The 27256-nt window shown below is 34.4% G+C and overlaps 1 protein-coding gene across 1 annotated transcript; it reads right to left on the bottom strand.

Moving 5' to 3' along the window:
- Positions 1–12057: 12057 nt before the first annotated feature.
- LOC129808872 (uncharacterized) lies at positions 12058–15149 on the bottom strand (the record flags this gene model as incomplete). The annotated part of the gene is made up of 6 exons (XM_055858778.1): positions 14769–15149; positions 14425–14702; positions 13323–13547; positions 12924–13247; positions 12722–12848; positions 12058–12248 (listed from the first exon to the last, which is right to left on the bottom strand). Coding segments are annotated over exons 1-6 (1248 nt in total), but the record flags the coding sequence as incomplete, so codon positions are not given.
- Positions 15150–27256: the final 12107 nt, after the last annotated feature.

Below are 27256 nucleotides of genomic sequence, written 5' to 3'. Positions count from 1 at the left end.
TTCATCGTTTTATGATTGAGCTGTGCGTGATTTTGAGCGCATCCACCGTTTTATGATTGAGTTGTGCGTGATTTTGAGCGCTTTTACCGTTTTACGATTGATCGACGTGATTTTAAGCTCTTTCATCGTTTTATGATTGAGTTGTGCGTGATTTTGAGCTCATTAACCGTTTTACGATTGATCTGTGCGTGATTTTAAGCTCTTTCATCGTTTTATGATTGAGCTGTGCGTGATTTTAAGCTCTTTCACCGTTTTATGATTGAGCTGTGCGTGATTTTGAGCGCATCCACCGCTTTATGGTTGAGCTGTGCGTAATTTTGAGCTCATTAACCGTTTTACGATTGATCTGTGCGTGATTTTCAGCTCTTTCATCGTTTTATGATTGAGTTGTGCGTGATTTTAAGCGCATTAACTGTTTCACGATTGATCTGTGCGTGAGTTTGAGCTCTTCCATCGTTTTATGATTGAGTTGTGCGTGATTTTAAGCGCTTTCACCGTTTTATGATTGAGCTGTGCGTGATTTTGAGCTCATTAACCGTTTTACGATTGATCTGTGCGTGATTTTAAGCTCTTTCATCGTTTTATGATTGATTTGTGCGTGATTTTAAGCGCTTTAACCGTTTTGTGATTCAGCTGTGCGTGATCTTGAGAAATTTCACCGTTTTACGTTTGATCTTCTTCATGAGCTCTTTCATCGTTTTATGATTGAGTTGTGCGTGATTTTAAGCGCATCCACCATTTTTTGATTGATCTGTGCGTGATTTTAAGCGCTTTTAGCGATTTATGATTGTGCTGTGCGTGATTTTGAGCGCATTAACAGTTTTACGATTGATCTGTGCGTTATTTTAAGCTCTTTCATCGTTTTATGATTGAGCTGTGCGTGATTTTGAGCGCATCCACCGTTTTATGATTGAGTTGTGCGTGATTTTAAGCGCATTAACTGTTTAACGATTGATCTGTGCGTGAGTTTGAGCTCTTTCATCGTTTTATCATTGAGTTGTGCGTGATTTTAAGCGCATCCACCGCTTTATGATTGAGTTGTGCGTGATTTTGAGCTCTTTCATCGTTTTACAATTGATCTGTGCGTGATTTTAAGCGCATCCACCGTTTTATGATTGAGCTGTGCGTGATTTCAAGCGCTTTCACCGTTTTATGATTGAGCTGTGCGTAATTTTGAGCGCATTAACCGTTTTATGATTGATCTGTGCGTGATTTTAAGCTCTTTCATCGTTTTATGATTGAGTTGTGCGTCATTCTAAGCGCATCCACCGCTTTATGATTGAGTTGTGCGTGATTTTGAGCTCATTAACCGTTTTACGATTGATCTGTGCGTGATTTTAAGCTCTTTCATCGTTTTATGATTGAGCTGTGCGTGATTTTAAGCGCTTTCACCGTTTTATGATTGAGCTGTGCGTGATTTTGAGCGCATTAACCGTTTTACGATTGATCTGTGCGTGATTTTAAGCGCCTTCACCGTTTTATGATTGAGTTGTGCGTGATTTTGAGCGCATTAACCGTTTTACGATTGATCTGTGCGTGATTTTAAGCTTTTTCATCATTTTATGATTGAGCTGTGCGTGATTTTAAGCGCATTAACTGTTTAACGATTGATCTGTGCGTGAGTTTAAGCTCTTTCATCGTTTTATGATTGAGTTGTGCGTGATTTTAAGCGCATCCACCGTTTTATGATTGAGTTGTGCGTGATTTCAAGCGCTTTCAACGTTTTATGATTGAGCTGTGCGAAATTTTGAGCGCATTAACCGTTTTATGATTGATCTGTGCGTGATTTTAAGCTCTTTCATCGTTTTATGATGGAGCTGTGCGTGATTTTGAGCGCTTTCACCGTTTTGTGATTGAGTTGTGCGTGATTTTGAGCGTTTTTACCGTTTTACGATTGATCGACGTGATTCTAAGCTCTTTCATCGTTTTATGATTGAGTTGTGCGTGATTTTAAACGCATCCACCGTTTAGTGATTGATCTGTGCGTGATCTTAAGCGCTTTCACCGTTTTATGATTGAGCTGTGCGTGATTTTGAGCGCATTAACCATTTTACGATTGATCTGTGCGTGATTTTAAGCTCTTTCATCGTTTTATGATTCAGCTGTGCGTGATTTTAGACGCTTTCACTATTTTATCATTGATCTGTGCGTGATTTTGAGCGCATTTACTGTTTTACGATTGATCTGTGCGTGATATTAAACGCATTTACTGTTTTATGATTGATCTGTGCGTGATTTTGAACGCATTTACTGTTTTATGATTAGGCTGTGCGTGATTTTGAGCACATTGATCATTTTGTGATTGATCTGTGCGTGATTTTAAGCGCATTTACCGTTTGTGTTTCAATCTGTGCGTATTTGAAGCGTGTTTTTTACCATTTTATACTTCGGCTAAATGTTTGTAGCACATTGTTTATCGTTTTATACTTGAATTTCACTTTTTTAAAGTATACTTTTTACCGTTTTGTGATTGATTTGTATATTTGTTCTAAAGATGTGTAGTATGACTTTAAAATATATAATTTTTCAAATTAAGTCTTCCAGAAAGTAGAATTTTTTGTTCATGGTTGCATATAGATCTTTATATACTTGAAATTCAATATATTATTGTCATAATGGAAGTTGGTTTTCTCCTAATATGTCCCATTTCATTTCATTTACAAACGATAATCTTTGTTATAAATTTAAAATTATTAATCAGTACTCGGTAAAATATTATCCAGTAAATTCTCATAAATTTCATGAAATTTCATAAAATTTCATAAAATTTCATAAATTCCTTGAAAATTTCATTGCCATAATGTCTTACTTTAGGAAATCAGTCAACACCCAATATTAGAAGTTGGTAAACACAACGTGTTTTTAAAATCACATTTGGATTTGTAGTATATATAAATGTCAAAAACGTGTCTATGACATTAAAGTGGCTTACATTGGTTTATAATTATTAAATAAACGATTGGTGTCACTGAAAAATAATACTTTGATAAAATTTGTTGAAAAAAGTAATTTTTTAAGCTTTAAATACATTTGACCTTGAAAAATGTCATGAAGGAATGTTTCAAGGTCATTGGTATGTATGGGCGAAATATCCGTCTGGATAGCATCTACAACATATTTGACAATGAAAACTATCGGACGAGTAGTTTTCGAGATATCCCAAAAAACATGTTTTTTAAGAGAAGGGGAGGGGTGGGGGGAAAATGAAGGTCATATTTAGATTCCTAAGGTCAACTTATAGGGGGGTCACCCGAAGACCCCAAGTCGATATTTCCAACCATCTGGCTTCTAGAGCCAAAATAAAGATTTACCACCCCCGCAATACCCCCCTGTAACGGGTGACCCAATGAATTCCGAAATTAGTGACTATCACCATTGAATTTGTCGTGCCCCAATTAGCTTAAAATGCAATGTCTTATAAGGGCCGGCTTCCGCACGGTTCGAGACCTTCCCAGTGGCTGACGTCAGCAACAGGCACTTGCGCGAACTATACTACTCATGTTCTATAGGAAAATTATAGAGAACATTCTGGTCTACATTTCACCCATATATTACTTTTGTGCCAGTTCATCCAAATCCTTCATATTTTGGTTTAAATACAAAATTTGTATAATTTCACGAATTTTATTCAAGATAACTGAATGGCGACTCACAATTTCAGCTCTAAATCGAATTTGCATGCACTCCGAGTTAGCTCACGTTAAGAATCTCACCTACATAAGCCGGTTAGGATTATCTGTCCCTTTCTTTTAAATATCATTGTTATAATGTACCTTTAAATTCCATATTAATGTAAAAATGTAAATTGTAGACCTGAGGAAGGAGGAAATCCCCTCCGAAACGTCGGTTTGAGAAAGTAAAGGAGAAGAAACCAAAGGTCTTTTCCGTGTTTCAATTATCAATAAATTAACCTATTGACCGAAATTCATCTAGTAATCTGATCAATTCTCTAATTCTGATCTTTCACTCTTCATTAAAACAAACAATTTATCAGAGCACCCATAATATTGAATTTTCTCACTTGTTCATAGGAAAGAAAGATTCTTTTCGTTAATTTTACAGAAACTCCATCAAACAATGAGCACTTTTTTATCCAAATTCATAAATAATTTATTGAAAAATTTGTTTAAAACAAAATAAAAACAAGTTTACACGAATTGCTGCCAGTTGCGCCACACGTCTGAGTATTTTCCCAACACGCCACTAGGTGTAGACTGTGGCGTGAATTTATTTGTCTTGCCACCAGGGGGTTTGCAATAAATAAATCTTGCAACGAGACATTTGAATATCTCCAACGCCATTTTCCGTTCTGGATAATATTGAATTCTGTGGAGTTAAATTTATGTCGTTTTATGTCGAAATTATTGTCAATTCCGCGTCAAATTCTCGTGAAAAATTTCAAATATTGTTCAACTCACGCCCTCTGTTGCAATAAAGGAAACTTAATTGAATGGCTTCCAAAATTTTAATTTTAAATTACAATTTTCTATTAGAAATTTTTTGAGTGTAATGAATGCAATAGTAGTCGATTCTTTGAGATGGTTTTTCTACTGAAAACTATAGTGAATGACTAAAACCACAGTGTATTAAAAATTACAGTGAAATAATGACCTACTTGATCATAATTGCAGTAGATGACAGCACTTTCAATCATTCAAATTCTTTCAAAAATTAACGACACTGTGTCCAGAATAAGACTTTTTATGAATGAATAATGTTCCCACCCAATGTTATTTCATTTCATCCTCTCGTGTATATTTTTCTCCGTCGCTCCAATAGAAAAATGCAAAAAGTTGTCTCAGCGTGCTTTTCAGCCACGCCACACAACGAAACATCAACTGCGCGCGATACTTTTTCTCTCCATCACTCCTGTGAGTTCAGAGCGGGAGATCGAAAGAGAAGAGAAAAATACTCTGTGCGCACAGTTCACACAGCAACACATACACTGAAATTACATTCCTCCGCTCAAGTTAGGGGAAGGTTTTGAACCTTCGTACTAAAAAAAGGAATCCAAAATTTAAGATTTTTTACTGAATACCACACAAACCCAATCAATTATATCAATATGTCAAAAAAATCTCTCACTTATTGGGTTCATAATTCTGCCTCACAAAATTCCTGGAAGTCCTTGGATTTTCCTCTACAGGAAAATGAAAATGTAGTAGCATTTTTTACGAATATATCCGGTACCGGCCGGAATGCTTCGTACCATTTCTTCCAACCCCTGTAGGCCTCATTTTTCCCGGAAACGTTACACCGGAAACAAAAATTTGGGCATCACTACTTAGATGGTATTTTCATCTACTTCTTTTCACTGTTTGTAGAAGATATCACGCATTAAAAGATCAACTTTAAGCTATTTTTCAAACACATGTTTTTTGACACTCGGAAAACCATGTTTTCCCTGCATTCTGACAGTCAGTTCAGAGCTCGGTTAGGTGTGATTCTCTTATAATTACACCTATTGTAATCCTCGGATTTCCTCTGACACCTCCAAACAGTCTTACAGAACATATTTCGGACACAACTAATTTCAAAAATGACCAGCCATCAATTTAAAATGAAATGTGGAAAGTTTCACTTTAAAACAAGGAAAATTTTATAAAAAAAATACTCGAAATACATCGAAGTGGCAACAAAAGAATAACATCTACCTTAAACAGTCTAGTTTCATCACTGCACAAATCAGAAAGAAGCAATCACACCTATTGTAATTCTCGTAATTTCTGTAATACTTCGAATGTGTCTTACAGAACATTTTTTGAACATCAGTGATTCTTAGAATTACCAGTGATTAAATTAAAGTTAAATGAGGAAAACACCGCTTGAAAACAAAGCAAATTGTATGAAAAATGCTTAAAACGCACCGTATGGACAATGAAAGAATCACACCTATCATAAGCAGATTTAGGCTTAATGTTCGATTTAACAGAAGCGAAACAAAAACATCTGATGAAGTCACACTTTGCTGTGGAAGTGTGTGTTTTTCTTCGAGATTTTCTTGAAAAATGTTGTAATCGTTGTAATATCACAATTTTCTTGTCAACCTGTTCAGTGGAATCTCTGGATGGGTCAAAATATCCAGAGCGTCGTGCACAGTGTGTCCCAAAACAGTCTGGAATTCACAGAGTTGGTAGTCAATGATTTTGACTGATATTTTTACGAACCTGCACTGAAGGCAATCTTTGTGAAATTTTCCTCGCCCACAATTCCACCCCCTTCTAGCGAAAGATTTTCACGGTAAATATTAACCCTGATAAACCTTCCATAACTTGGAATGTTGTTTTTCTTCGAAAAGACTCTTAAAGCGTGAAAAAATGCATAAAATAATACACATCAGAATTGCGATTTTAGGCCCATTTTTTATTTTTGCTTCTAGAACCCAGGAAAAAAGGCCGAGGCTCCCAAGGTTCTCCGGAAATGTGAGATGTGGGATTAGCTATAAGAATATATGACCATGGATGATATTTATTTAGTAACTTGGAAAAAAATTAACATTTGCGAACCTGCGACGTTACGAAGGTGCAAAACCTTCCCCTATGTTGGAAGTAGCCCAGTCAAATATTTAGTTCATGCATACGATACCTATGATCGGAAAATTCGCCATTTGGTATTTTTGAAAGTCAAACATGAACCACTTTAGAGTGCTCATTTCATAACCCATTTCTCCTCGAAAGTTCTTGGAATTTCCCACCCGAATAAATCAGTCTCAATCAGCAATAAATTGGTCAAGTAAACGTATGTGATTTATTTTTCCTGAACTGTCTTTCGTATTCAATACAAATTACTTTGTATCCAATTTTCTAGTTCAGAATTCTTTTCTGATTTTTATATCAATTTAATCTATAGTTTACTTGTATACACCCAAAAATCATGCGAAAAGATAATTTATGGAAAGGCGGACCGGACACTTAAGAAAGGGTTTAAGTTTATATGTGTTTCTGTGCTGAAACCGTCTTTCAAATTTCAAAGTCCGATTTTCGATGTGTCGTCTGACTTTCAGCACTGTCCGACTATTATCAAATTACGTTATCTCGTGAGTTCGAACATTCCACAAAACTGGGACGCTTTTTACTGTTGAGTCTTGAAGCTCACTAGTGGTTTCTTCATATTATCCTTTTTTACATTTGTTACAGGATATATGTATGTATGTATGACGCATCCAGAGGGGGTCAAGAGATAGGATCATGCATCTTAAAACATGTCAAAAATCACATTGGAGACAATGTGACAAATCTGACAAATTCGGATAGCTGCGGAGGTCAAAACCGAAACATCAAGGTCACACTCTTATTAATTCATCTGCTGACCGGACACTAAAGTCTTCAAATCATCGATCAAAAATTCTTTGTGTCCGGTCACAGTTATAATAGTGCTGACAGATGTTTCGGTTTAATTGAACGCGCAGCAAAGAAAGAAGAAACTATATCGACCCCTCAAGACTGGATGAGTGCCATCAGGGCCGCAAGACAAAGAAACCCATTTGAAGTCATCAAGATGACATCAGACGACTTTGTGTCATCAAGCGAATTAGAAAGCAATGTTACCAATCGCAATAAGGATACTGAAGGGAACAAAATCAACTGGCTCTACACCCGCCAGTTAAAATACACATATAAAATAAGAATGACTACTTTCGATGGAACTGTCCAATGTTTGGATATTTTTAAGAAAAATGGAAAGAAATTCTCGGAAATAGAATTAAGTCCCATATATCCATATGGTAGACCATTACCTCTTCCGAAGAAGCAGGATTTGAAAGACTTGATGCCTTTTATTAGAGAAAAAGATCGATGCTTTTATGACAAATTAATATTTAACGAACATGTAAAAGACTTTTCTTTGGCCAGCGGAGATGAATCTTCTGATTCAGACTAATTTGTACTAAAATAAAATGGCAAAAAACAAACGAGCAGTAAAAAAATCTAAATGGGCAGTAAAAAATTAAAAATGAGCGGTAAAATATCTAATTATGGTCAGTAAAAAACTTAAATCTTTACAAAATGGGCCCAATTTATATATTTAACATTTAAAATAGTTCCATATAGAGTGAAAAGCCTTTTATTTTCCCTTTGCCAAAATTTGGACGATAATATCACTGTTTCAAATTTTTTTGTTACTGATCAATTTTAACTTTTTGCTGCTCATTTATTCAATGCCAAATAAAATTATGGATTAAACTTACTTTATTTTTTAAGAAGTTGAAACACGGTATTTTGACCTTTGATCTTCTCCTCCTTTATTGCTTGCCAACGTTTCGGAGCTTGATGGCTCCTTCTTCAGGTCTACAATATATACATTTAACATAGGATAATATTTAACAATTTCTAGATCATTTTTTAACAAAGGTTTTCTTACATGGAAAAAGAATGGTGGGAAAGGATGTCAGGGAAATGGTTCACTACTACTTTTTCACAAATGGATGAAGTGGACATCACGATGGTCAGATTGGGAATCATGGGCTTCAGATTTTCAATTCTCATCACAGCTGTAATAGGTCTCCTCTGCTCTTCTATCAGTGTCCCCTCTCATTTTTACTCGTTGTAGGAGAGCTGCATACGTTGAGCTAATTCCCTGCACTCAGAAAAATTTGTACAAAAATTTATTACACCGAGCGCTGCCCAGATTTGAAAAAGTGTTCGTGTAATAAAAACTTTACCAGATGTTAACTTATTTTTCTTTACCCACCGGTAACATTTTTAGAAAGTGTTTGACACACAATTTGTTAACCATCGTTAAAATTTAGAGTAAACTTTTAGTACTCATATTTTTAACAAAGGTTAAAATTTTATTAATATGAATTGCTACACATTTCGTTAACACTTCTTAAGGTTTTCAGCAATTTTCAACTGCTCGTTTTATTAACATTCGTTAAAACTTTTTTAACTTTTGTTAACGTTTTGTAGATTTTCTTAATTCAAATTTTATTAACCATGGTTAACATTTTGATGAAATTTTAGAAAAAAAATATTTTAACAATTAGATAGTGATAGTTATATCACTTAGGTAGTGGAATGCACCAGTTAATGCCTTCTTGAATAAATTGATTTTTTGAATATTACGGTATTAAGGAATTGCGGAATCAAAATAAATATTTGATTATTTTGTTTTGCAATTCTGATATACTATAATATTAAAAAAAATTATTCAAGATGGAATAAACTGATGCATCGCACTAAGTGATGTCACTATCCTAAACCCTTTTTATAATACCTTTCTTCCTTAAACTATGTTATTAATTTAGTTTTTCATTATATAAAAAAAAATTTAGTTATATTTTTTTATTATAGAAAGATATGAAAAAATATATCACAGAATTCAATTTTGTTCAATGTTACATTATAATTTTTTTGGAAACAATATAAAAGCATGAATTTACAATGGACATTGAAAAACATTCTTTATGTTGTATTTTATCAACTTCTATTGTACACATTTCACTCTTTGTTTTTATTTTAAAACATTGCAAATCATTATCAAATTTTTCAGTCTCATATTTTTCAGAGTATGAATAAAAAATACTATTGTACTGAAAAATACTAAGAATTTTGTGAAAGATTGGGGTATTTTTCTTGGGACATTTCAAGGCAAAAAAGAGTCCCACTTTTAAATAAGCATATTTTGGTATTGATTTCACTATTATAATATCTTGCTTAGTTAATACATTCATTTTTTCAGCAATTTCGAGTTGGACTTCTTCATCATTATATACTTCAATTTCCTCTCCAATTTCTTCATTTTTCAACATAAAAAACACTCTTTCTTGATGACGCATTGCTATTGATTTGCAAATGTTTACAAAATTTTTACTCAAATTCGCTGATGATTTTAAGGGTGCATGCTTTCCCTCAAACCTCATACACCACATGTCAATTAAAGGCCCCATTTTCTTGATAATTCCAGGATAGTGGATCATAATATGAAATTTGGCCTTAAATTTGAAATCAGGAAAAACCAATTTCAAGTGATTGTGGTGCAAAAATATTTTCTTTTTTAAATCTTCAATCATAGATATTTCAAACTTATGAGAAAAAATGAGTTGACAGCACTGTATCAAAAGGATGATTACCTTACAAATGTTTTTCAAATTAGAATCAGTCTTGTTTTTGAAATGACTCCAAAAAATCAGTGGCAAATAAGAAAGTAATGTCCAACATTGCGCTGCTTTTTGTCCAATGTTTCCTTTTGTACTTATACGGATGTTAGATGGCAAGTTTTGCCTATCAAGATATCCGAAATTAAACGATTGTATTAAACAGTTAATTTCATTTAATGTGTTGTATTTGTTGGTAATCAAAAAATTGAAAAATAAGTATAAATCGTATTGTATTACTCCTTCTAGCATGTCATGCATAATATCCACAGCTTGTGATTCAATCGTATTGTAATAATTCAAATCATTAAACAAAGTTTTACTTCTCACTCCTCTAATATGATCTACATTTTCAGAAATCTCTAGGACGTCTTTCTCATAAGCCTCTCTTGTACGCATAACAAATTCTTCTTCTTTAAACTTACTTTGTATTTCTTCCAATGTGCAATAACAAAAGCGACAAAAATAGTCACAATTAAATCCTTTTCTGTAACCTAGCAGATCATTTAAACCTAAATTGTCGCCACAAATGTTTATTAAAGCTCCTTTGACATTTTTTATTTGTCCATTCCAATTAATGTTAATACCAACAGTTTCCAATGTTTTTAAATCTTCTATAAGTGGCCGAAGTACGAGATTTATATCAACTTTTTTTAAATCTTCAATTTTAACCAAAGCAAATAGGTAGATATGATGTAGTTTTGAAGCTAGTTCTTTGGGAAAATTTCTGATATTTACATAGAAAGCTCCAATCTTATGTCGACCAGTCTTAGATCCAATCGGATTAACACATTCAAATTCATCAAAATATAAATTAAGATAGAGCATGTTCGATGTTTCTGATTCCGCAAAAGTGTTTTTAAAAAATATTCCATCTTTAAAAGTCAAAATAGTAGTTCCATTATCTTTTACTTCTGAAAAAATTTTGTGTTTTTGGACATGAGACAAACTCAAAACAAATTTTAAAGTCTCAATCAAACTTACTTTTACGAATGTTATTGGGTAAGGCATGTTTAGAAATGACTTTCTTCCCGAATCCAAACTTCTCTTTGATTTAATTCCAATATGAATTTCTAAAGGTTCTGGCATACTTTCAAATATAATATTTCTCCTTAGATAGGTAGTTTTGTAATCAGAAAGGAATTCACATATAGACTTTTCAACTTCAGATAGTCTTAAGATTTTGCAGCCTACCGTTGTAGAAGACATTACAATTTCTCTGATTACGGAAAACAAATGAGACAGGAAAGAAATCAAAAACTTGAATACAAAGTTAAGAACCGCGTTTGATAGAAAAAATCCTTGTAGATCATTTATAAATTTTTCCAAGATAAATTTCAATGTATTGACCGAATCAAAAGACGTATCGCCAAAAAAATCGCTTTGGATTGAAATATTTTCTCCGGGTTGGTCAATCCCATTGCTACTTGAACCTTCAAACTCATCAAAGACAGGGATTACTTCTTTAGATGAATTTTGATCAGGAGTTTTTATATTCTTGTACGAACAATGAATCATATGATACTTCAGCCCACTTATAGTTTCAAATGATTTTTTGCACATTGAGTATCCACATGGTACAGATGCTCCTGAATTCTCAGTGAAGCAATGAATACGTCTAATATGCTTAATATAATCTTCAGTATTACCAATATTACCGAAGTAATTTGTTTCGCAAATACTACACTGAATCATTGTTGTATTATTTTCTTTTTTTACCTTAATTTTTACTCGTTTTGTGCATTCAAGAGAAGCATGCGACACTTGTTCACTGTGGTATTTGGAATGCTCCTGTCAGTTATTTTGAAAACGTAATATTCCAAATACGTAAGAAAATTACGTAGAGTGTCTTCGTATTTGATTTCAAATACAAAATGCAATTTGAAGAATATATCGAATGCGTCAATAAAAGTGTTGTTTGTCACAATGAGAGTACCATCAACTGACACAAAAAACCGTCTTACATCGGATCGTGTTCCACCTTGTGCAATTATAGTTGGAGACGATTTCGGAGTTAGTTCCTCATTTTCCGATTGGAACACAATGAAATCCATGAATGCTCTCTTTAAAGGTGGTCGTTTAGTTCCGCGGCCATTACCAGTCGGACGCAGTAGCGTTATCCAACAGAGTGTCGCAATGATTTCGGAACACCAGTCTAAAATAATTATTTTCATGTAGTTATTTTTCACTCAATTGATTTAAATAGGTATCCATAAATAACAAATAAATACTCTTGCACATTTCTATATTTTTTTAAATTCTATTAAAGATTTATTGAATTTAAACTAAGCAGAGACAATATTTGCGGAATGTTATCTGAAATTTTGATTCAGCTTCAGAATAGAGTTTTAGAGAAAAGAATAATAATATAGTAAGAGGTCAAAACCTGTCAAATGACAGGGATTTCCAAAGGATCTGGCTGCTTGGGGTATTGTTTCGACTAGTTTGATATATTGTTAAAACATTCTTGGCATGCCTTATTTATTTGTAAAATAGGAAAGTATGAAAACTGACTTTTATATATTAAAATTAATGTAACTTTTTTATTGAATATGTGACTTGGCAAATAGTATTTTCTATTTATGTAAATTATAAAAAAGTTTTAAAATTTTACAAATGTGTAATTACCTTTATTTTGTCCTGTAATGGTGTTTAAATTACCGAGAGTCTGCAACTTTTCCTGGAAATCTGGTTGAAACAGACCAACCAAATTTTCATGATCATCCGGATACAACGTCTTGAAGTCTTGGTGGATCTAAAAAAAAGACAAAAATTAAATGAAATATTCTGATACCTTAATTAAAAATCATTTTAAAGACGAAGATATTACCAATCCGTATGTGTCTTGAAATCTCGGATATTCCAAAAGAATATTACTTTTCAGAGATGTCTGCAAAAAGTTCCGACGATATTTAAAGGTTTTCTTCATACAATCAACAATTTTTCGTTTGTGTTGTCGCCAACAGCATACTTTTAAATCCTCCTTAATAGATTCCAACGCAGAATCGTCAAGTTCATCTTCAGATGGATTCACATTTTCGTTTTCTTCATCTTTAGAGTCGAAAACTAAATTTATAGATTTCCTTACGAATATTTTCCTTCTTAGGCAGTTGCCAAGAAAGCCAGCGCGATTTTTGGGATTGTACACAGAATCCTATTGGAAAAATTGTCATATTCCATGAACTAAAAATGTTGAGTAAAAAAGATGAAGTTTTAAGTAATAACTTACGTATCCAAGTTCGGTGTCAATTTTTAGACACGGGAACAATTCAATTGTTGCTTTTGCATAAGCAATTTTGTCTGCCTTTTTTGGGTTTGGTCGGAAAAGCAGAAGATGGTTTGCAACAATATGGATCACTTTTTTTCGCTCTTGGCTGTTCAATGAGGTCTTCTTTAAGAGGTCTGAACCTTTCACAACAACAGTTCTTTGTATTTTAAAATATTCTCGAAGTTCCTACAATAAACAGAGCTCCAATAATAAATAACGACAAAATTTCATCAATATTTTTTAATGAAATACATAATTGTTTCCTTCAAATTCGAGTATTTTCGAAAGTACCTATTTTTACACGGCATAATTTATATATAATGTTAAAGGGAATTATCGGTTCACTGACAGTTCATTAGCAGTTCTTTACCGGTTTATAATTGTCATGGAGTCAAACACTAAGCAACGAGCTCAAACTCGGATAATCGTTTCAAAAAATACACTCCTTAAATTTTTTAACATTTTATCTTTAAAAAGAACACACAGTTATAACGAAATGAAACATTTCCAAGGACAAAAAGATTTCTTAAGCTACTTGTATGACATCAAAAACTTAAAAAAAAAAAAGACAAAATATATAACTCGCATTTGATTTAAATAAAACATTGAAGTGGAAGGAGAGAAGAGGAAAATATGCAGCTTGTAGCATTACGGACGGTTAACTTATTGAGAGGGACCTTCGAATTTTTACGAAAATAACCAACAAAACTATGGAAAAATTGGTTCCTCTGGAAGAAGGGACTGAAATCATAAATATTCCTTGTATTTGTATTATTTGTAAAAACATAAAATTTCACAAAATTTCATTAAAATTTCGAAAATTTCACAACTATTTTTCTAGAATTTTGAAGGATACTTATAAATAATGTGTTTTTAATAAACAGAATAAACATTATCAAAACTTATATTGTAAAATTCAATTAAATTTCATAGTACTAATATTTTTTGAAATTTTGACATGCCTAATTTATTTAGAAACGGATGATCGCGCAAAATGATTACTAAGAAATTCGTAGAAAATTATATGGGAAGCTGTATTTAGGAGGGAAATGGTGAAAATTACCTTCACAATAAGTTTGTAGAAAAGTTCTGGAGCCTTCACAATATTTGAGGGGCCCTCCGCTCCGCCTCCGTGAACTGCAGAAGCAGAATCTTCTACAATGCTAGTAGTTCCTGTGGAAGCTGATTCTGTAGCAGAACAAGATGAAGTTTCACACGTTTCAGTATGCCTCAGAATGAATGATTCCTTGGCCAATTCCGAAAATGTGGCCGGAACAAGCTTGATAGAATTTTCGTCGAAGATTTCCAATTTGCCCCCACGAATGTTCAATTGTTCACGTGCTGTAATCACAAAAAAGTATAATAAATTTCTTCTCCATTTATCCTTTAGTTGTTTCACAATCTCACCTGCACTTTCTAAATCACAATACTGCAGATTTCCACTGAAATTCACCTTAACCCACGCTTTGTCGCCTTGAAAATTCACAGCCAAATATTTAGCGTCCGACATTTTGTTTCACACTAACTTGATCAATGTGAGGATTCTCTCAGAATGTGAGAGCGTAACACAAAATATTTCTTCGTGCAAGCATCGCATGATTTGCTTTTCTCTCATTTTGTATGGCATTTACTCTCTATCGCTCTCCGTCTGAGAGAAAAACTCCATTTAGTAACGAAATTTACCAGATTCTAGCATATTTCGGTTAACAAACCGTGTGTACATTTTTCTGTGCAGTGTTCGTGTAACAAATTTTGTGCACAATAAGTTAATTTTTTTATGTACGTAAATTTTTTGGCACACTTTTTCCAGTGTGTGGTAATCCAGTTTTTTGTTTATGTTGTCATTTTTTGTTAAGTAGATAAGGAGACTCTCTAATATTTCTAGTTTTTTTTATTTTGGGGGCATTTGTCAATGATCTCCGTTTGATCGAACATAAATTGATGTCCATGTTGTTTTGTGTGTGTGACTAATGCAGTGACGTCATGTTTTTGATTCAGCATTGCATGGTGTCTTGTGCTTCTTTTGTGTTGTGATACTCGATCCTTAAGACGTTGAATGGTTTTCCCAATGTATTTCTTCCCACATTCACACGGTATAGAATATACCACCCCGCTTTCCATCCATGGATCAATGTTTTGTTTTGTATTCGAGAGCATTTTTGATATATTGTTGGAACTTTTGAATGCTATTCTTATATCATTAATCTCTGTTTCTATTATTTGTCGAATTAGATCACTAAGTTTTGGAATGTAGGTTATAGTTCTGTAGATTGTGTTTATGCTTTCAGGAGTACTGTTGGGTATTTGTGTATTGGTGTGATGTGGTGTCGAGTGTATGTTCCATAAAGAGTTAATTAAGCTTGATGGGAATCCATTCATCTTAAGTCTGCAGAATATCGTATTTTTTATGTTGTAATTGTCAGCTGTTGTGAGATTCTGGACCCTTTTGATGTATCCGATTGCCGTGCTAATTTTCTGATTCAGGGAGTGTTTGGACATATAGTTCAGCATTCTGTCTGATGCTATTGCTTTTTTGTACCACAATGTCTCTAATTTGTTATTCGTTCTTAAGATGTATGTGTCCAGATATGCTAGTCCTCCTTCCCTCTCTACCTCAACTGTAAACTGGAGTTTGTTGTGGAAATTGTTGAATGCACATAGGATATCCTCGATCCTGTCCTCCGGAACCAAGCAAAAGATATCGTCGACATATTTTGTGAGGCAAATGATGTTTTCTGATATTTTTGTCAATATTTCGCTTATTGCATAGTCCATTACGATATCGGCTATGATCGGCAATAATGGTCCTCCCATTGGCATACCATCAATTTGTGAATAACACTGTCCATCGTAAGCAAAGTAGCTGGTTTCTAGACAGAACTTAACGATACATTGATGGGATAACAAAACAATGCTTAACAACACACAACTCGCACATACCACGTATGTATGGTCTCCCGAAAATTCACAAAATAGGTATCCCTTTGAGACCAATCGTCTCATGCATTATGTCTCCCACTTACGCACTCTCCAAGTTCCTCAATAACATTTTAAAACCTATTACTAATCTCAGAGGGTTCAATGTAAAAGATTCTTTTCAGTTTGTGGAAAGAATAAGAAATATTGATGTTCCTGATGGCTACAAGATGATCAGTCTGGATGTTGTGTCCCTCTTTCCCAACATACCCCGAGATTTGGCATTGGAAATCATCAATGAAATGTGGGACTCCATAAACATTCACACGAATATTAACAAAACATTGTTCATGAGTATCGTTAAGTTCTGTCTAGAAACCAGCTACTTTGCTTACGATGGACAGTGTTATTCACAAATTGATGGTATGCCAATGGGAGGACCATTATCGCCGATCATAGCCGATATTGTAATGGACTATGCAATAAGCGAAATATTGACAAAAATACCAGAAAACATCATTTGCCTCACAAAATATATCGACGATATCTTTTGCTTGGTTCCGGAGGACAGGATCGAGGATATCCTATGTGCATTTAACAATTTCCACAACAAACTCCAGTTTACAGTTGAGGTAGAGAGGGAAGGAGGACTAGCATATCTGGACACATACATCTTAAGAACGAATAACAAATTAGAGACATTGTGGTACAAAAAAGCAATAGCATCAGGCAGAATGCTGAACTATATGTCCAAACACTCCCTGAATCAGAAAATTAGCACGGCAATCGGATACATCAAAAGGGTCCAGAATCTCACAACAGCTGACAATTACAACATAAAAAATACGATATTCTGCAGACTTAAGATGAATGGATTCCCATCAAGTTTAATTAACTTGTGGTGGTTTGTAATTAAAACACTTGTTTCCGATGGGAATGCCAAATGGTAACTGAAATTTATTCGTCTCCGTCAATACAATTTTTGTCAAATCAATTATTGCTTAATACATACTTTTTAGATTAAGGGTTTCGCACATCACACCCTCGTCCTTTAGAATGAATTTACAATTTTGTCAAATTTGATTTAATAATTTTGAATTACAAATTTTCATAGTTAAATTTTGAATTTGGATATTTTTATGTTTTTTTTTTATTTTCTCATTTTTTATTTGATTTGTTTGTTAGTAATTTATTTAATTATAATATAAGAATGAATGAATTAATGAGTGAATTATTTTATTCTTAAATTAATCCCATATACTTATATTTCGAGTTTTCGTTATTATAATCTTTTGTTTTACAAAGATTTCTTATATAATTTTATTCTGTTATTATGTATTGTCTCTATCTTACCAGTGTTTACATGTCTTAAAGTACTATTAACATTTTCTTTTCTTAATACTATAAATGGTCCATAATATGGTGGGTCTCTTTTTGAATTGGTGTCATTTCTTACAACTACTAAATCATTAATTTTATGCACATGAGGTGCTGTGATTTGTCGTTCTTTGCGTTTCTCTTTTTCCTTTCTCAAAAGAATTTGAGCATTTTCATGAGCTGTTTTTAATCTGAATTTTAGTTCACTTGCATAGTCATCTGTATTGTAAATCGGTACAATTGTAGGCTCAATGTTGTATTTATAAGGTAATTTGCCAAATACCAATTCATAGGGTGTATAATTGGTATCGATATTTGGTGTCATATTGTACGAAAACGTAAAATACGGCAACCAAAGATCCCATTCAGTTCCTTGACAAAAAGAAAAAAGATAAACGTTAAGAGCTCTATGGCTTCTCTCCACCACCCCTAAGGTCTGATGGTGATAGGGCGTTGAATTGACATGGTTGATATTTAAAATTTTACAAATGTTATTGAAAATAGAATTATTAAATTCTTTTCCCATGTCTGTCTTTAACGTTTTAAAATTTCCCATTTTCAATATAAAATTTTCTACTAATGCACGCGCTACAACATCTGCTTGTTTATTAGGCAATGGGATTATATCAAGAAATTTGATCAATTCTTATTGAAGAGTTAAAGCAAATTTATTGTTTTTATTTGTTACATTTAATGGACCAACCAAATCTGCTTGAATAATCTCAAAGCTAGTAGATGGAGTATCAGTGATAGTCATGGGATCTATCGTATATCTTACAGTTTTATTCACGATACATTCGAAACAGTTTTTGACATGTTCTTTAACCATCTGAGACATTTTTCTCCAAACGTAGTAATTTCTTATTTTCTTTTCAGTTTTTATAATTCCAAAATGACCTCCCGATGGATTATCATGGAATTCTGTAATAATTCTTTTCATTTCTTCTTTATTGTACACTTTCTTTGGCGGCGTATATATTTTTACTTTCAAAACTGATGCATCATTATTGTTTCTGTGTACCATTTCATAATATTTTTTGAATTCTACCACTCGAAAGTAGTTGAATATTTGATCTTTTATGGATAGCGCTACCGTATTATTTCCGCCTTTTTCTTTATTAATCTCGTAAAGAATTACTTTTATTATACTTTTCAGATCATGCCTCAGGGTATATAAACTGCAACAGACGTGCAATATTTTGATGCCATTAGAAATATTACTTCTCGATACTTTAATAAAATTGTTTGTTCTTTTATCATCGATTTCAAATTGTAATCTTGTTAATCCTTTAATGTCGGTCATTGAAGTACCTTCCCAAATACACGGTTGATCAGGTCGCGTATCTGATGTTTCAACAATTTCATTAGTAGGTACGGCTATATTTTGATTTTGTTCACGTGCCATAGACCTAGTAACGACATTTACTGTATTTTCTGGAATTAACGATTTTAAGTAATCTGAATCGATAACTATTCTGCTTAAAGCATCAGCTGAATTTTGAGTACCAGGATGGTAAATAATTTCGAAATCGTAATCTAATAATTCCAAGCGTATGTTAGTTAGTCTAGCTGAGGGGTTTCGATGAGAGAAGAGACCAATCAATGGACGATGGTCGGTAACGACAATAAACTTTCTTCCATACAAATATGGCATAAAATATGTAATCGCCCAGTACACTGCAAAAACCTCTTTATAAATTATTGGTTTATTAAGGTCATGCTTGCTAAGGCTCTTGCTAGCATACGCTACTGGCCAGTCTTTGCCGACTTCTCCTTTTGACAAGACAGCACCCAATGCAAAATTAGAGCTGTCAGTAGTTAAAATAAAGGGTTTATTGGGATCAGGGAAACATAAGATTTTCGCGCTCATGAGTTGATGTTTTAAATTTTGAAAAGAAGCTTCACAAGATGAAGTCCACATAAAATCTACGCCTTTCTTTGTAAAAGCATTAAGAGGGACACGATTATCAGCAAAATGGGGTATGAATCGTCTATAATAATTACTAAAAGCGACGAAACGCTTTACTTCATCTTTAGTTTTTGGACGGGGATAAAGTTTTATAGCTTCATATTTTTTGGGACCAGGAGCAATTCCTGAATCTGAAATTTTGTGCCCTAAGTAAGTCACTTCATTATTTAAAAACAAGCACTTTTTTGCATTTAATTTAAGATTGTAATGTCTCAAGCGCTGGAAAACTTTAATTAAATTTGCGTTATGATGCTTTATACTGCAACCGTAAACAATTATGTCATCGATGTACAGGAACGCGTTATCAGGAGAAAGTCCGCTCATCGCTATTGAAATCATACGTTGGAAACTATTAGCAGAGATTTTTAATCCAAATGGAAGTCTACGAAATTGGTAATGTCCTTGTTCAGTAGATGAACAGATATTAGAATTATTAAGATGTTATACTACGAATGTAATACTATATAATATCATATGTATTAAGAGTATAATAAAATTCAGTAGTAATAAGTTTTATATTGCAAGATCAAGAAATAAAGCATAAGGCATAAGATCAAAATATATATTGTGATATTAATTAACGGCTAGTTTATATGAATGTAAATAGTATAAATTCCGGCAATATCTAAGATTTCCCCACAATTTTCCCAATATTTCCAATTTCCCCTCAATAATCAAATTGTTAGTGTAAGCAAAATTTATGTATAAAAGGTGATCGATTTTTGGCAATAAATCAGTTCAACCGACCAAGAACTCCAAGTCTTTACTTGCGTTTACATTGGTCCTTCGGTGCCGCCTTGGTTTATCGGGAGCAATCCCTAAGGAGTACTCCAAGGTGTGCCACATCCAGCACGGTGCAGTCTGAGGAAACAGAGCGCAGCAGTATCCAGAGCCAGAGAGGACCCCCCAAGGAAGGAGTCAGATCCCTGTAGTAGAGGAGTCAGTGCCAGACGAGACCCTGGGCAAATTGTGTTCCAGTGCCTGGGAAGATTCCGCATTGTCGTCATCCAGAAGCGTGTCCAGAGGAGGCCGTGAGGCACCCCAGGAGGCCTGAAGTCATTCATTAGCCCGTGAGACGTTCCGGAAGACCCTCCCTCCGGCAGCACCATCCACATACAGTCCACTACGGGTAGAGCGACCAGTCTCTACTCACTCCGCCGCCAGTGCAGCCATCCAGCCGCTGCCAGAGCATTGAAGACGCCAGTGCAGCCATCCAGCCGCTGCCAGAGCATTGAAGACGCCAGTGCAGCCATCCAGCCGCTGCCAGAGCATTGAAGCCGCCAGTGCAGCCATCCAGCCGCTGCCAGAGCATTGAAGCCGCCAGTGCAGCCATCCAGCTGCTGCCAGAGCATTGAAGCCGCCAGTGCAGCCATCCAGCCGCTGCCAGAGCATTGAAGCCACCGCCGCTAGTGCAGACATCCAGTTGCTGCTAGAGCACCATAAATCAGCCGCCGGTACAACCGTTAGCCGCCGCCTGAGCACCGCCATTGTAGCCAGATTAGCCGCTACTAGAGCACTCAGAAAGAAGACGCCGCCTGTGCAGCCATCAACCGCAGCCAGTGCAGCCATCATCGCCGTCAGTACACCCGGAACACTTCACCATAGAGTCGCAGTAGTTTGAGAAATTTTAATACAATAAGTAAGACAATTTATAAATCCTTAGAATCCTCATTCCCAATTCCTATCCTTAAGCAACGCTCCACATAATTTCTGCACACATAGACTGCCTTCATTGGCAACCTGTCACCTCGTGCAAAATTAAGTGAAAATATCAATTTTTAGTTGAGCACTCGTAGAGTGTTTAATCATAAATTGATATTTTTTGAGATAATAATCTTTTTATCTTAGTGAAGCCGGAAAGTTTGCCATATTTTACGGCAAAACCCCTGGGTGAGGGAGAAGAGGATAGGCTAAGAAGGAACGCATTACGAGATTTTCTTAAAGCCGCGGCAGGGAGCAAAGAAGTTCCACCATCCCTGCAGATTCTACCCCCAAGATCTCACCAAACTGACCCGGAGCCAATTCGTATTGGCTCACAAAGGCTCACACTTCAGGAGTGGAAACAGAGAAAGCAGCTTCAGGAAGAAGCAAAATTGACTAAAATTCCGGATGATTCAAATCCACCACGGCTCTTTGCATTAAAGAAAAAAAGGACAAGGGCTGGGAAGAAGACGAGGGAGAGAAAAATCGCGAAAGCATTATCTACATTAAAACATTTTAAATTTGAATTTTGCAACAGTTGTATTAAAAAATTGGAGAAGGAAATAAACTAAAATTTTCAAAAGTATTTCTGATTAAATTACTATGGCGCATGGTATGAAGGATGTAAGTCTTCCTCAGGAAAAGGAGGAAAATGATGACGTGGAATCAAGTTCGGTGAAGAAGGCACTCTATGAGGCAGTGCAACAAGAACAAAAAGACTATGTCGAGTACTTTGAAAAGGTCCTCAGTAACCTTAAAAAACTGCCTAAGGAGAGGATTAAAGAGGACTTTCTAAAAAAGCAATTAAATAGCTCACAAGATATCTATAATATTTTCGTTCGCTCTGAAGAATCTCTTAAGAAAAACTTAGAGAAAAACGATGAGTATTTCAAGAACGAATACTTCGAAAGAGGCGAAGAAATCTTGCAAAAAATTAAAGAGTTTGTTACACTTAAGATTGCACAATTAAAAGGCACTGGTGCAATAAAAAAAACTCACGCAAAGAAAGCACTTTCTTCGAAAACAGATGAACTTACCAAAATTCCTGTTGATGACGCACAAATTCATTCACTTCTCACTGACGATGAAACAGACACTGACGACAATTCCAGCGACTCTGACTCAGAGTCAAGCGAGGAGGATGATAATGCCGATTCAGCAAGAAGAACGCGAAGCAAAATGCATGCAAAGCGAAGGCCACCAAAACTCGAGCCCATCACAATATCAACTTTCACGGGAGAGCCAAAGGAATGGAAGACATTCATACAATTGTATATGAGCATAATCCATAAGAATAAATCCCTCTCCAAAATTGAAAAATTCCAATACCTTTTGTCATATTTGGGCCCAGAACCAAAGAGGGTAATTGGACGCTTGGCGCTAACAGCAAGAAATTACAAAGTTACGCTCGATCTGATTATAAAAAGATATGATAATGACCGAAGAATCGTATCATCATACATCAATGCGATTTTAGATCTCAAAACTGTTGAATACAGGAGTGCAGCAGACATAATCAAATTGCATGATGTGCTGGAGGAATGTGTGACAGCTTTGGATGGCATAAAAAATATTTGCCCACACAGCTTTATTACAGCATTTGCTCTGCGTAAATTAGACTCAGAGAGCACACGCATTTTCGAACAAAACGTGAAAAATGCACGGGAAATGCCTACTATCGATACTTTGCTAGATTTTCTGGAAGCCAGATTCCATGTTCTTACGCAAGAAAAAAAATTGGAGTATAAAACAAAACAAAAGTCCAAGTCTGCAAAAAAGACAAGCTACCACAGCACTGCAGTTGAGACACTATCATGCCCAGCTTGCAATGAATCACACTGGCTATCAAAGTGTGAAAAATTTAAATCAATGACCTATGACGAGAAAAAGAAATTCGTCAAAAATAATTCATTGTGTTTTAATTGCTTTGGAAAGCATAATTCCAAAGATTGCACCAGCAAATATTGCTGTAAAACGTGCAAAAAGAAGCATCATAGTATTATGCATGCCCCAAAGAAGGACTCCAATTCAGCACAATCCACAAGTCTGGTAACCCAGGTCAAGAATAATACTGGAAAAACAAATTCAGAGGCTTGAAATAATAACTCCGCGGGCCAAGTACACGTTCTCCATACAAACAGTGTAGCCCATATTTTTCCAACCGCTTCGGTAAGGGTTCAGGCAGATGATGGAAAATGGTATGTCTTTAGAGCATTATTAGATTCTGGTGCTGGAGACAATTTCATCACCGGTAGAGTAGCTCAAATGTTGAAACTTCCGAAGCAGAGAATAAGAGCATCAATAAAAGGCATTGGAGATATACAAAACAATACATCAAATTTCATTGTAGACATATGCCTAAAATCACATTTCTCAGATCAATACGCTATTCAAGCAAATGCGTATGTGCTCCCAAAACTAACTGGATTACTTCCGTCACAAGATCTCAAGCTAGATGATGGCTTGATTCCATCTAACTTGATCTTGGCGGATCCAAACTTCAATAAAGCTTCAGAAATCGACTTGATTCTAGGGGTTAGTGTGTATAGAAATGTCATTACAAATGGCATTAAGAAGATAAATGATTTAACCCTACGAAAGACACAGTTAGGGTGGATAATTTTCGGAGATCATAAACATGACTCTCCTCAAGCCTATGTTACAAGCATGGTAACAATGGCAGAGATTGACACCAATCTCAGAAGATTCTGGGAAATGGATACACAACCACTGGAAAGACAATTAACTGATGACTTTTGTGAGAAACATTTCCGCAAAACATTTACGAGAAATTGGGATGGCAGATATGTGGTAGCCCTGCCATTCAAAGAGGATAATCCTGTTCTGGGAGACTCCAGACGTAAGGCAATGGCCAGATTTTTAAACATGGAAAAGAAATTTAAACAGGACCCCGAACTAAGGGAAGATTATCATCGATTTATGAGAGAATACTTGACATTGGGTCATATGTCTCTAGCCAAAGAGGGACAAGGAAAATATTATCTTCCCCATCACGCAGTTAAGAAGGAAGATAGTACAACAACGAAAACACGAGTAGTTTTCGATGGCTCATGCAAAACTACAAATGGAAAATCTCTGAATGACTTACTACCCAAGCAGCACACCTTGGTTAGTTAACTGTTGGATAACCGTTTGATAACTTCGCAAAATGTAAAATGGAGTTGTAAAAACGTTGTCCGAAGACCCAAAACTTGGTTGTGAGGGAGTTATGGAGCATTGAAATATACTTACAAATAACTTTGTGAAATAACCTTAAAATAACCAAACGATAACTTCCGATTAAACTCATCGAATTGACGAAGAAGAGAATTTTCTTTTCGCCACCGTTGTGTGGCGCAATGGGCAAATTGTCAAACGCCCGGCGAATTGTGTTTAGTGAATGGTGCATTGAGTGACAAATGTGGTGACAAAAACAATTGATAATTCAATGTGCGTATTTGGTGAGTTTTCTTTAGTTTCCTCATGCGAAATGTTTATGCCAAAGTGCCGGTCGTGTAGAGAATTTACCGGCGCATTTAAAAAGTAGCTTCCCGTTGCAAAATACACAAATATTGTTAATAATTTTTGCGAGATTTTAAGTAGTGCGACAATATTTGCAAATTTTTGTCCATCAAAGTAATTGATTATTTTCAAAATACCCTAAAAAATCAATAATTAATCTGTGGAGACTGTGTTTAGAGAGATATTCAGTGTTAAATTTTCGATATGAGCCACTGAAAAAAAATTCATAGCTCTCTCTCTCTCTCTTTCCACCATTGGAGGGGCTACTAATTGCAAAAATGGTAGAACCTGAAATAAATTTTATTAATTTAATTTGTTTTTATTATAAAAAATTGAAAGTTTTTTTCATTCAATGCATAATTTTTATTTTGGTTCCTATTGGTGCCTTTTTTTATAAGAACTGCAACTACAAGAATATTTAGATACTTTGGTTTTAGTTAAATATTTACCATTTGGCATAAACATTACTAAAAAATAAATGTATATTGTACAATTAATAATCATTTGTTTTGTTTTTGGTTTTTTTTTTTTTTTGAAAGAAAAGAAAACCTTCACAGGGAACTGGACAGAAAATAATTTTTGGGGAACACCAGGCGTCTTAGAAGAAAACGGTCCAGCGAATTCTAAATATTCAGGTAAAAATTATCAGTTAATTTGGTGTATAGTTTTTCTTCTACTTTTGCATAGTATATTTGAAAAGCCCAAAATATTTTTTACAAAAAAAACAACTTTACAAAATTTTTACAAAAAAACTTTTTTCAAAAAGAAATATTTTTATTAAATCCAAAGGCACTCTAAGGCAATATCCTGAATTTGATTCAGCTACCTTGTCCTAGATCTACCTCGAGGTCATGGTCTCCTCACAATAATTTGCATAGCTTTTCTAAGGAATCTTAAAAATTGTATTATTTATATAAAATTCTCCCAAAAATCTAAATTTCATTAGAAAATGTATCGTTGAAGCAGGAGTTAAACCCATTAGGTAACAGGAAATTTTTATTTTTTTCCACGATGAATATACTCTAAAAAATCTTGTCCACCGAAAAGTATGTTTTTTTTCCAAAAAAAAAAAGATTACCGAAAATCAGACTTCAACGGCTGAATTTTTAAGATTTTTAAATGAAAATTTGAGAAAATATAGTTAAAATCTTGTACTTTCATATACTTAAATACATTAATTCTGATAAAAACTTATTATGTTTGACTCTATACTTTTTAACTCTTCAACATTTAGCGGAAAGCTCGTTAACTTCAGACAACTCAAGCTTCGGACAACTTAATTCCTCGTATATGTTCTTAATAGATTTGACCCATGTTCTTTTCAGGAAATATGAGGCATGAAACTAAGTATTTCAATATAATTTTATAATGGGTCAAATTCATTAAAAACATATTGAAAAAGTGAGTTGTTCGAAGCTTGAGACGTCCGAAGGTAACGCACTTTCCCCTACCCTTTAAATACAATAAAATATTTAGAAATTAATGTAAAATTTTAACATGTTAATTTACTGAATTCAAATTAGTTTGAGCAACCATAATTAAACGTTTTAGTATATTTAAACTTGTTTTGTGGACCAAGTACTATGTAACAATAAATTAGTGAAAATCTATCACTTCAAATGATTTTTAATACAAAATAACGAATTAAAGCAATTACTATGAAAATTGATATGAATTTGCAAATTGGAAAATCCTACTGTGACAGCACAGTAATATATATCGATATATATAGTATTAGATTAATATTCAATTTAAGTTCAATTTTTTGGTTTTGTTTTGTTTTCTTTTCTACGGTGAAACTGAATGCAGCGATAGTAAATGATGGCATCAGAAAGACTCATCTGACACAGGGTAAGGGGGACCCAGCGTTGAGCCATTAATTAGTACCCAGCTTTAGGCACTATCTTAGCCCTCGTCGGAAAGATCTGAGTGGTAGAAACGAATCAAGGACTGGATTTTACCACGTACATCAATGGCGGTGGAATGAAACTGTGAATTGCACATCCTACAGTATTGTTACAAAGAAAGTGATATGTTTTGTTTAACCAGTATGAACGATTTAACACTTTAGAAAAGTAAGAACAGTTGTGTAAAAAAATTGTCTCAAAAAAATACCCCCAAAGAAAATAAAAACACGTATTTCAAGGTTGGAAATTTGTTTATAGTTATCACAACACTTTTCTCTATATGAAACGCACCCACGCACATTTATTATTATTAAAAACAAAAACACTAGAATTACTGAGAATCTTTGTGTACATTTTAAAAATAAATAAAATCTTTTGAAAAATACTCGATTTTGTCACTGACAGCTGAACAACACGGTTGGCAACATATCTTTTGTAGTACCAATGCTCATCTCTAGGACTGCAAAACAGTGTCCCTCGCATATATTTGGTAAGGGGTATTT

Source organism: Phlebotomus papatasi, unplaced genomic scaffold (assembly GCF_024763615.1).
Source record: "Phlebotomus papatasi isolate M1 unplaced genomic scaffold, Ppap_2.1 HiC_scaffold_146, whole genome shotgun sequence".
NCBI lineage: Eukaryota > Metazoa > Arthropoda > Insecta > Diptera > Psychodidae > Phlebotomus > Phlebotomus papatasi.
This window is presented reverse-complemented; position numbering and strand designations above follow the sequence as displayed.